Here is a 12,344-nt window from a genome sequence, read left to right on the forward strand (position 1 = left end):
TCTAAGGGCTATAAAACGTTGAAAATGTCCCTTTGTATAAATGAGGAAAATGCCATCTCTTTTCATGGGCGGTTCTTGTTTACTCCCTTTATAGGTGGTGCAATTCTTTTCTTGACAATGGTAGTTATTTAAGTTCCACTTTCACAATGAATATTTTCTTCAATTTATCAGTTTCATAAAGGTTCAAAGAATATCAACAAAAAATTGCCATGAGAGGCCTTAGGAGGGGAGTTTCCTTTGCATTTCCTTGCGAGATATTGAAAAATCACTATTTACTCAATGCCACGTACTAGGGGCTTAAGGTTCACCTTCAACCAACATCAGCATGAAATGTTCCTAAAGGAATATATGATCAATTTTGCATAGAAAGTCAGAGGCAACTCATGGTCTGGACAAAATCTAAAAAGCCTCATTGATACGTGTTAAAGCAATAAGCATGATCTAATGAGGGCATGTTGAACAGGCCATGATTGGGTATTATATCACAACACAGTATTTGCACGACATAGAGAAAAAAGCTTAATACTAAGCTTACCAGTGGTTTTTAAAACCTTCCAGCAATTTATAAACGAAAACCCATTTCGCTTCCTTACAACTAGTCAGAGCAAAGATTACTTCTAACAAACAAAAATCCATTTCCTGCAGTAATGTAATAGGAAAATTGTCTACTTGTCACCTTATTTTAATACCAATTTAACCCTTGACCCCGTGTTCTCCCAGTAGACCTAGTCTTCTAGTTAGTGTAATTTGTCTGAGGACTTATGGCACACCCAATAGATGGTGAGTTAAAATTCCGAGTTAAGAAAACAATTAGACTTTTTGCCGCCCAAGGGGCAGGAGTTTTGCATTCAGGTGTTGGTTGCATGGTTTCACTCATCATGTCTCTCAATCTCATTCCGTTCAAGCCTATAAGCCATGTGGCGAAAAGAAAATCTAAGGACCGACGTATTGTTGCACCATACATTTTGGGTATTTTGGGAGGGAGAACTTCATCACGAGTGAAGTTGTGTTACAAAACTAAAGTCATTTTGGTATGATTCTGTCATTGTTCTAATATCTTGGCTCAATATCAAAATATTGTTTCTATGAACATGCCGGCAAACTGAAGTAAATAAATTAGATAAGATACCCACTACCCAGCCCACCTGCATTGTGCGGTTCTTTAAGTATTGACTTTTGAAATGTGTACGAGGTTGCCATCTTGCAGGAAATATGTTCAAAAGAGCACATGGTGCTCTGAAGCAGGAGGCTAATTATAGCATTGTATTTGAATGGCTACCATACTTTACTAGACCTTCCAAATGGTTTGGAAAAAGTTAGAAAGTACAGATGTTTATCTGTACATCAAATTTAAAGTTCTTACAATATCACAAAGAGCTCTCATAGCAAGGTTTTGACGAAATTGAAATGCAGACTCTATGATTTTGAAACAGACACCTTGTAAATGACTAGAGCTAGAGAGAGAAAAAAGGAGAAAGAGAGGGAGAAGGCAAGTGCCCATGTATTCTCGGGTCACCTTGTCCTCGGTGACCATAATCAGACTAGTACAAAATGGCATGGATGAAGACTCAAGTATAAAGGACTCTTTGGACTAATATGGCTTGTTTAGGCAACACTCACGAACAAAAAGAACAAGAGACTTAATGAATGAATTAATGGATACACAATGATCTGCCAAAATTACGCCAACCAATGAGGGGTCGCTAAAAGAGGGAAGGAAAAGTCAAAGAAAGTCAACAAGAATCCTACAAAAGTAGGGAGGTTGTGTACCGAGCATCATCCCCTGTCTTGCGCCCTTGAACCGGTAGGGGGCGATTTCAAAAGTCAATTGCTTCATAGATAGATTTCTGGTCCGTCCATCTTATTCCTAAACAACGGAACCATAGGGAACCCAATCTCTCACCCTGGCACTATGTAAAACAAAAGCTGTTAATTTTCCCTTCACTTCTCAAGGGTAATTGTCAGGGCAGTAGTAACGAAATTACAAGGTGCGAAGTTTCAGTAATTCGTTCCTTTTTGAAAAAGTAACTGCAGTCCCACTACATTTTATAATGCATTAATTCAAACGACCCGAACAAAAAACAAACAAAAAAACCCTCGTTACTTGTTCCTTTTTTCACGCTCCAGAGCGGTATTTAATTTTTCGTTGTTCTCTGCAACTGAGGAAACTTGAAGCTTTTAGGCAATCTTAAAAGAAACTTTCGTTGTCTTATATTTTCATTGATACTCAAGAATGAATCGCAGGGCTGAAAATTGAGCTTGCTTTTATCAGCAATGAATGTGTTTGGGGTTTCAAATCTAGTTCTAATAATTTACTGTTCATATCTTCCCATGACTTTGTTCTCCAACAGTTTTAGACGTGAAATAACTGAATTTTTTTTTGATCTTTACTCAGTAAGTTTGGCTGATCAATTTCAATGATATCACAAAGAAGGACTGAGTCCAGAGAATCCTCCAAGTTGATCGGTACATCGTTAGCAGATCTGCACGTAAAGTGTAGGCCCTTATGGTGCCTTGCAAATTTGTCAAAAAATGAAAAAGTGGAGGAATATTGTCAACTTCTATGGAACATAGAAGATCGAAGACGTGAATTAAAAAACAATACCAAAGTTTGACGGAATAGAGTCGAATATTTATGCATTTTTGTTTATAAAGTTATAAGCCTGGCCTCAACTATACTTGATTTCCCCTTGCAAGACTCGATTAAGTTGATTAAAATGAGTATCCAAGCTTTTTGGGGACCCGGTACAGCCTTACTTTATGAAGCTGGTCCATCTTGATTGTCCGAATGAGAATGCGCAAAACTTTATCACATTTCTCCGAACCTTGACTACGTTTTATCAATCTACTTATCTGTCACCTAACATCATGACTCCATGAACTAGGTTCTGAAGGTGTCCAGTCCACCAAACATATTGTATGCTGGAGAGACTTTACCAAATTACTCTCGCTTTCTGGAGCACCACCTTTGATGCATGTCCACAAAAGGAGAAAATACTCAGAGAGTCGTCCTTGTTCATAAGGCATGAATCAGTTCAAGTTGTAGTTCATACTATACATGCATTCACAAATGCAAAGGGATGACGATCTGTCAAGTCTTCAGGAGAGTCTAAAATCACAACCATACAACACCAACGACTCTCCAACTGAGAATCAACCAGGTCGGGCTGGGCTTGTCTTTTCTCGTCTGCAGTACAGGAGGTACATTATTACTTGCTATGGTATATTCGAAGTAGAAGAGTGGGCATCCAAGCATGGTTCAGGCATAATTCAAGTGTAAGCATGGATGGATTGGCTTCAGGATCAGTACGGGGTGACAATCACACCATATCAAAACTAGGCCAACATAATGTTGAATGAGACCACGATTCATTAATAATTACATTGATTTTTTTTGTGTGCCTCGCGTTGGATATATTTGCATCAATCAAGGGAGATTTTTTGTCTGATGGAAACAAAACGTTCAGGTATCACAGTTCTTCAAAAGACTAGATTGAATGTCTTCTCGTCAAAAGTGACGAAATGACAAGAAGATCATTCATTCCTGCAGGAACTAGGCTAGAAATGATATTGCTTTGGAAACGGGAGATAATTGGTGCTCAGTTGATTAACAAGTAACCAAAGGTGTACATATCCACGTCTGTTTTTGAAGTAAAAGAGATCTTAAATGAGCCACTCGTCTCTATCAATTATTTTAGAATACATTGAAATATCATGAATATACTTTTAGCATCGTTGTAGAAGCTATCGTTAGTGTATCTAAGCGTATTTTGAAAAACTTTTGAATAATTAATAGGAAGGAAAATGTCAGTTCATAGTGATCAATTAAAAGTGTTTTACTTCGGTTTACATAAAACGACCAACTACTTTTCATTATTGGTTATTTCTATTCAAGAGGGGTTTAAGTGAAGAACTTCTCAAATCGACGTACAAGGATCTGTCCGCAGCGAAATGGTAATTTGAGTCAGGACATTGAACTTGACGGGTGAAGATGTGGTAATGTGATCTTGAGAGTGAACGACTCATGTAATGGCGGTGTTGACCGCAACAAGACTAAGATCTGACCACCATTGGTCAATCATGAAGCATCTCGGAAACTCCAAGCGACGTCCAAAAGTGCATTGGACAATGTAGTAAATATCTTGGGAAAATCTTACCAAAACGACTCAAGCGACTCAATTTGTAGGACTGTCCAATGCCTTCTGTCTCGCAATCTTTTTTTCACCACTAATCTCAAGGCCTGCAACTTCGTCACTTTCGATCAAAAGAACTGCCGCTACCGTTATTTCATCTTTACCTAGACTTTTTAGCGGTTCCTATGAAAACCTTATCCAAGTCAGTCCGTGCATACCAATACTTATTCAATGCCAAGTTGCAAAATTGCGGCATTTGAATCGAAAATTAGTGTACATAAACCTAACATGATTGGCGACTTCTGAATGAGAGTCCGGACAATGGTCTCGCTAGAAAATCGAGAGTCAAGATTCTCTTTACATCTCCGTTTTTTTCCCCTCCACCGTTCGTTATTCTGGGAAGGAATCTTTTGGCATGCTCCAGCCAAACTTTTTCCTGGCTTGAATCGTGGTTTGGCCGTGCTCGCCAAGATCAGCGAGGCATTTCACCTCACTTTCAAATGACGATCCACGACATATGCTTAACGGCATTGCAACTCGAACTGGAGTAGTGCAAGGAGGCTCCTTTGAACAATGAAGGTGGCTCATCATCATCAAAGGTGTTTCATGTCAAAAATCATCATTGAAGGATAAAGTGAGCATGACGCCATGAAATTTGACCGTCATGAGAGGTGACAAAGTCATGTGAGACAAGTGCAACATGGAAGCCCACAACCTAAGCACGGGCTTCCTTCTGTCCCGCATTTTGGGTGATAACCGATACAATATCACAGAGTTCGGGTTATCCAGACCGAAACCTTGGGCCGATAGTAGTGGTGAGACTATCGAGAACCTCTCTAATATCATTCCTCAAGCATTGGTGCAACAACGGAACGATTCGGCCGTTTCAGAAAGTGTCGGAGAACCTCGTTTGATTAAAGTGTCGGATAGTGCATGGTCGATAGTGAAGTCCATCGGGAAACCCATTGGTAATCTCATTTCGTTCTTGACGTCATCCGGCGAAGAAGATCAAGAATCAGAGAGAAGCTCTGAGGACACACAGGATCGTTTTGAAAATCTCAAAAACCACGGCAGGTTCAAGCCCCGCCGAGGTAAAAAGAAGCGGCGATGGAAAATCCGATACTATCATGAATACCCCAGAGTGCCCCCTAAAGTTCATTTCCGAAGGCCGTGGCGTGGCCGACCTAAAAGTTACTTGATCCAAGACGACGAGATGTTACCCTCATCCTCAGATCAAGATATCGTGAGAAGCACCGTGAAAACGATCCCGAACTACATTCGGAATCGGCTTCGACCTCAACCTCTCTCCAAGAACTACATGACCGCTCAAGAGTACGATTGGCATAAAAAATGGGCAAATCTGAACTATTTAGAATACATACCTCCAAAACAGTCTCACAAGGACAACAACGAGCTTCAGTACGAGGATTACGACGATCCGGGATACTTTGACCGTGGTCGCGAGAATTGCGACGATTATGAGATCTGTCATGACGAAACTGTCGTCGAAATCGGCGGGCCCAACGGCAATAAAACGGATCTTCTCGTCAAGTTTGTTCCCGTCTTTCCTGACAGCACTAAACCCTTGCCATATTACAAGTCCGTGTTTCTTCACAAAGACAAAGATGTGTCCAAAATAGACGAAGGCCTCGACTCCATTGCCTTGGGAAGTGACCTCATTGAGGAAGTGAGAAATGTGGAGCCTTCCACTCAACAGGAGCTCTCAGAGACACGAGTGCAATACAGCTCAAATCGGCCCAAGAGACGCCGCCGTAAACCGAGGCCGGTGAGAGTCCGTCCATATCGAAGAGTACAGCGACCCTCATATTCACCTCCGACTTATAGAAGGCGCAGGCCAAGACCCATCATTATCAAGCATTACGCCAATAGGAGAGTTGGCACGGCCGTATCTCCAGGAGTATTGGCAGCCTTGCCACTAGTCCTCATAAGCGGCCTTGCCATCGGATTCCTGGCCCCGAATGTGTTCAATGTCTCCTTGAGCTCGATCACCAGTGGCACGTCTTCTTCTACGAATTCCTCATTGGGTACCATAGACCTCTTAAACCAGTTCAACATTGGCGGACCCAACGTGACCAATAATATCTTCAACAACAACACAAATGGCGCCAGCAATGTTAATAATGACAACGACACTATAACCAATGTCAACATGCCGCGATACTTTGACAACGGTCCGCAATTCGCCGACACGTCGTGGTTGGGATTCGTGGAAGCGGTGGGTCGATCCCTGTTCTCCATTCTGGGCACGTCCCCAGGGACATTTCCTCATGATCTAGTCCAATCCGCTCAACAGGTCACGTTCCCCGAGGTCGTGGGTTCAATGACAAATTTGGGGCGGCGCCTGGCGTGCTCATTGAAGTCTCCTAGGGCGTGCCAGGGTTTGGTGATATGTGAACAAATTCAAGACAATAATAATATGTATGGCTCCAACTTGCTTGTGAAAGCAGGCGAATATCTTGTTGTGGGCGCATCATGGTGGGATGAGATCGATCCTGCCCTGCAAACTATGACCAATATGGCTTATATCGCGGCTAGGGAAGACTGTTACCAAGAATTTAAAGATTGCAATGAGACAATGATCACAGAGTGCTCCGAAATCTTTTAGAATATAAATGGGATTTTTTTTTCGACAAAGAAAGAAGCAAGGTGTTGTTCGTTAAATCAATGCGTTTGGCGGACCGACAGACCGAGAGTCCCATAATGGGAATTCAAACATTTCAAAGGAAGTTCTATTGATTGACACATTGCTTCAATTGATACCAAAAGTCGCCCCGAGACCTCCAACGGTGCTGAAGAGAGTTGGTCTGAATCTTAAGTGATGCCAACCATCTCCGTATTTCGGAAATCTGCTCCAGAGTATTTCGATTACTCGAAGAGGCCAATGACCTGGTCAAAAGAAGGGTTTAAAGAGGGAGAGAGGAGAAAGATGCGATTACAAACTCAGATAAATATTTGTTGTCTCTATCATCGCTTTGTTCCTTGATCCTTCTATTAGGAGCTAGCATCCTTCCTCCTTTGTCTCAACTGGATTCCAATCAGATTTTCAAACTCCAGAGGATCTCTGAACGATTCCCCCCCAATGAACCCAAAACCTGCCCCTCTCCACCCCAATATACCTGCCTATTCGACAATCCAGACACGAAGACGAGTCTGAAACAAAAGGTGGACAACTTAAAACACTCAGGGGGAGACAGGAAATAATCTTTAGTCGGATTGGAAAGGATACCACGGCGTCGATTGGAGTTGGGACTCCTAGACGAGTTTTAAATGTCTTATTCGGGCCAGACGAGGTGCTCTTGATGACGATTTAAATGCCAGGAGCTACAGGGGAGCAAATCTAGACCAGGAGGTCGCCCTTTTATTAAGCTACCAGCTTGGTCTAGACGCGGGGTGAGTGCGAAAATTGTAAGCTTGTAACTCCCGCCGTTGTCAAAACTTTGTGAGTTTAACTGAAATGAGAGATTCTCGTGGTCAAAAATACATGTTTTCTTGCAATTCTTGGCAACTAAGTCACTGTTATATTTAACGGAGCTTATCTTTGATGCTGCTTTAGCTTTGAAGAGGAAACAGGCAATTGATATGTATTGTGGATGATATTGAGAATCGAAATAGCATCATTTATGTAATAGTAGTTTTATAGTTCTAAAATGGTTCAATGTTTCGATGACGGAAATATTGTTACGTCTGCCGATCTCGTTTTGCTAGGATGTCTCTGGATCGGAAGCATTCGAAGCTAAAAATGGTAGCAATGGACTGAGCTGACCTGCGTAACGACCTGTGTCGGTGAGCTTTTATCTCCTTGAGACTCTGACCGATGTTGATGGTTTGAGCAGCAATGAGATAATACGCACCCAAGAGGACCACTGCATACCACACAGAGAGCGGTCAGAGACCCCTCTGACGACAAAGGTGAAGAAATTAGGAGCTTCAAGACAACTAAAGAGCAATCTGGACGATCGAAAAAAGAGCCCTGAGAGTAACATCTGTCTCCGAAAAAGAGTCCTCTGCGTAAGACAGTGTCTGTCGAGTCCAAGGTGAGATCATTGACCGAGGTGGGATTTTCCCGGCAACTAGTTGGCTTCAAGAACAGGGAATTGAGCCAAAACCGAAGTTTTAAAGGTGAAACCATGATGAAAATATGTATTCAAATTTTACACTTTGTGGTAACTGAACCGACAGATATTTTATATTTTTATTGAATGTTCGGAAACTTTGAGCACATCTCACATCAGTTAAAAGCCTGTTCCATACTTGAATGGATTTGGTCTAGGAATCGTTCTTATTGTTTGGAACTGGAAATGAGGGATGCAGAGGAAGCTGGTTCTACATGATCTGGTGGTAGCTCCCGCTGGTACTTAGAACTGAGAATATTCCAACAAATACGATACGTCGCTAGTTAGGACCTGATGATTTTTCGAGCGGGTCTTTATTTGGTGCAGCATGAAATTTTGAGCAAAATTGAGCCGAAATCGACTTTGCGAATGAGTGCAGCACCAACCAGAAAGGCGGAAAATGGCAAAGTTCATTGTCCTTTTCAACACCTGTCAGGTTGTGTCAATGCCAGTGAAGGGTGAGGAGCCAGGGGGTTAATCATTTGCTATCTTGGAAATTGAATGGTCCAAAGAGGAAGTGGTGGTTGGTGGGTTTGCGATGAGGGGATGACCGGTAGCAAGTTGGGAGGGATGAGTTCGTCTGCATTTCTAAATGAAAGACTTTTTAATTCCAGCTGTTGACAATCCAGACCAAGGAAATCCTGGAGCATTCATTGACCAGACAAGAGCGGTCATCCCGAAATCTTGCTGCTTTTGTTGACAAATGGTAGAATTCCTCGGGACTCCCGATATGAATGAATATCTTTGAGAGTCTCTCTTTCTTTGTCGAAGAATTGTTGTTCGCGAAAACTCGTCTTGATGTTAAGTGGTTATTCGAGTCGATTTATCAATAATTGTATTGTACTGTATAAAAAAGTGACAACCTCAAATTCGAGTATTTGCGAAAAGTTGGCATCGAAACGTAGTAATTGAAATCAATGTCCTTCTTTTTTTCATGTTGCATCTGTCTGGAAAAAAATGGGCCGTACCTCATTAAAAACCAAACATTTTACCCATTTTGGCGATTCAAACCAATAAAATGCACAAGTTATTAAAGAAATGAAAGCGTTAACAACGTCATTACAGATTATTTCGACCCTTTCGTAACTTATTGTGGTCATTAATAGCAAAATAAAATATAAACGACTTCTTCCAACCTTCCAACTATCTTCCGTTTTGCAAAGGTACCTTAACTAAAATGGATTCGATTGCCCTTTTCATCCGGGAGAGCATTATTCGACCTCAAAATCAAAATTCACGCACATCTGTCAATGCAAATGCGCCCTTTTGAGGGCATCTCTTTATGATTGTTGGAAGCACGTGGTTCAATATTGATTGCTCTTCGTTGCTTTTGAACGATCTTTTAACGTACACAATAGACCAAGACGACGCCGCCATTGGAAGCGTACTACAGAGGAGTTCCTTCAGAATCGAGTACACCAACATTTTCGCACGGTTACGGAACAGATTTCGATACGTACCACGAATTCATATGATAGATAAGATCCTGGAAAAATTGGAATCGTTTCGATCGATCTGAAAGCCAAGGAGAGTTTCCACGGAATTCGAAAATTTCAGATTCTTGGAAAGACTGGGAGTTTGACGCCATTCTTGGCAATTCCCGACGGAGTGATTCCGCAGCGGATTTAAGTTGGGTCCGATCTCGGAACTCGTCGACCTACAGAAAGTCAAGAAGTTAAAGGGTAAATCCCAAAACAGCCGTTGATTCTTGATCAATTTCTCAGAAGCCCTTTTCGGTTGCCATGGGAATCACTTACCCGGACACAAGTTGTCAAAATAGATAATCATTCGTTGTGGAACCTACACGAAATTGGCTTTGGTCCACTAGAGACAAAAACCTTTGCACGTGTTCTGGAGAAATTCAAATCCCTTAACCTGGGACTCATTGCCATCATCAATTAGTTGGCTTTCAATCTCAGCTTTTGCTTTTTTCATCGTTCTATGATACATGCTTTATGTGAGTCTTTAAAACTGAGCATATGAGAAGGAAACTCTTTGGAAAATGGTACATTAATCAAACGATACATGGTAGACATTGTCCCTTGGCAATAGGAAGTAGAAATGACCTATTTATCCTACACAAAGATTGAGCTTCTAGCTCAGATGGATTAAGGATTAAATCAAAGGAAGGACACGTGATTCTGCTCCGTGCTATTCGAAGTAGCCCGAACACATTTTGACCGATTTCGAACCAAAAGAAAACGAGGATTCCGGGGAACTTTCACTTCAGTGTCAGACTGTTGGCTATATCGCATAGTAGATAGAACTCCAACTGATGCCCTGGCGTCCATTTGATTGTGGCTGGAAATGATAACCATATGGATTGGAATCGCTCCCGCCACATGAAATGTGAAGATGTGAACTCGCATCCCCATTCATGGAGGAAGTCTCATCATCATGTTACATCGCGCCAACGCTGATCTCTCAAAAATCAAGAGTCTCATGTTTAAGAAGCCGTCAGATATTGAGTAATTCTCCCACAGAGCAAGTTCCTGAAATCGATCGCTCGCCTTCAAATTTACATCTTCCCAAGCATCCAGTTGAACTCTTGGGAACCTTGGTCCGCTTATTCAACGACTTGCCTTTTCTTGCATTTTTTGCATTTCGTCATGGTACATATTGTTCTAAAAAAGCGGTACAATGACACATCGAAAGAGTTCAATTGCATTTTTTGAATCCTTGCGAATGTTGACCTTTTAAAATTGACCGTTGACGGATATTGGGTGTCCAGTCATCTCCAAGTTGTGACAACGTAATAGGACACCCAGTCACCAAATTACATCATAAGGTACTAGAGAGCGAATCTTAAAGTTGGAATGATTTCCAGATGCATCATGGATCAATTCATGAACGACATATGGAAGTGTTCCAACCTTCGTGAATAAATGTAATGACTATGACATTAGAATATTGAATTGATGTCTTTTAGCCCTTTGGGTTGGCATCTAAATCCGACCTCTAGTTATCACCGCATCTTCATCGTTGAAATTCGACCAATTTGCCCGATAAATCACGGCCACGAATCACCTACTACTGTAACCGTTTGTCATCCAAAGTTGACATCCAACGACGACATATGCTCTTTTCGCGGGGGGTTATTGCACAACTGCAATTGAAGACCTGCTGTCATTAGATAGGATGCACTTTGCGGTCTTTAAAATGAAGGTGTCTGTTACATAACATCTCAGTGGGTGAATTCACTGACCAAAATAACGACGATGCTATGATATGGTGGCTATGTATTGTGCAAAAGATTTCTGGATTGTAGTTCAAAACCAGCATGATTATGAGCCATTTGCTTTTTGGACTGTTCTTCTTCTTTATTGCTGCGGGCTACTAGGAATGGAGTGCTCAGTTATATGTCACTAAAATACTATATATGTAGTCCATCATAAACCCTGGAGATTTCAAGCTTTGAAAGTCTCTACAAACATGGTCGATATGAGCTCAAGACAAAACAGAATTTATTGCAGTGGTCAAGTCGGATTGAGTTGCAAGTGTTCACCATTTATCTTCTCATCCCGAACCCATTTAAATACGGTTGAAATCGCAATTTGATGGGGGAAAATTAGCTCGCGTTGTAAACTATTTGGCTCGAGCTATTGACTCACAGGTGGATGAATTTAAAAATAGCTTTGAGTATCCTCGCTCCTCGAAACAGAAATCATCTGACAATGTTCTCTGAGGAGAACTAGGAAGCACAGAGGAGCCCCTGGAGAGGCCCCTGGATTGCGTACAAACACGAGCAACGTTACATCTAATTCCATACCAACGGTTTTTTGGATTCCGAAGAAGATATTACGCCATAAAAATCCCCGAATCTCGATAACTCAAGGACTGCATCTCCTTTCGTTTCAGGTGCTTTTGAGATGGAGGGCCAATGATGAGAGTCTGTCTATTTGCTTTATGAACAGATGTCAGGTTGAATTGACAAGTTCGTCTGGAAACCTGTGCTCACTCGATATCGGCGGTGGCCGTTGATCCAACCTGAAAAATCAATATTTTTTGGTCGCGATTTCTCATTGAAAGCGCACCTTGTCTGGAAATCGGTTGACGGACAATAACAACATGGATTATG

The 12,344-nt window shown here is 41.6% G+C and overlaps 1 protein-coding gene across 1 annotated transcript; it reads left to right on the forward strand.

Moving 5' to 3' along the window:
* The first annotated feature begins 3,692 nt into the window (after positions 1-3,692).
* Positions 3,693-8,144, forward strand: LOC131878456 (uncharacterized). Its single transcript, XM_059224436.1, has 2 exons — positions 3,693-7,544; positions 7,860-8,144. The coding sequence occupies exon 1, from the start codon at positions 4,834-4,836 to the stop codon at positions 6,757-6,759; it is 1,926 nt and encodes a 641-aa protein (XP_059080419.1). The 5' UTR covers positions 3,693-4,833; the 3' UTR covers positions 6,760-7,544; positions 7,860-8,144.
* The last annotated feature ends 4,200 nt before the right edge of the window (positions 8,145-12,344 follow it).

The sequence above is a fragment of the Tigriopus californicus genome, chromosome 3, assembly GCF_007210705.1.
Source record: "Tigriopus californicus strain San Diego chromosome 3, Tcal_SD_v2.1, whole genome shotgun sequence".
Lineage (NCBI taxonomy): Eukaryota > Metazoa > Arthropoda > Copepoda > Harpacticoida > Harpacticidae > Tigriopus > Tigriopus californicus.

Bases quoted from the DNA above. Each gene is read 5' to 3' on its own strand.
- LOC131878456 (XM_059224436.1), top strand. From the start codon at position 4,834: ATGGAAGCCCACAACCTAAGCACGGGCTTCCTTCTGTCCCGCATTTTG.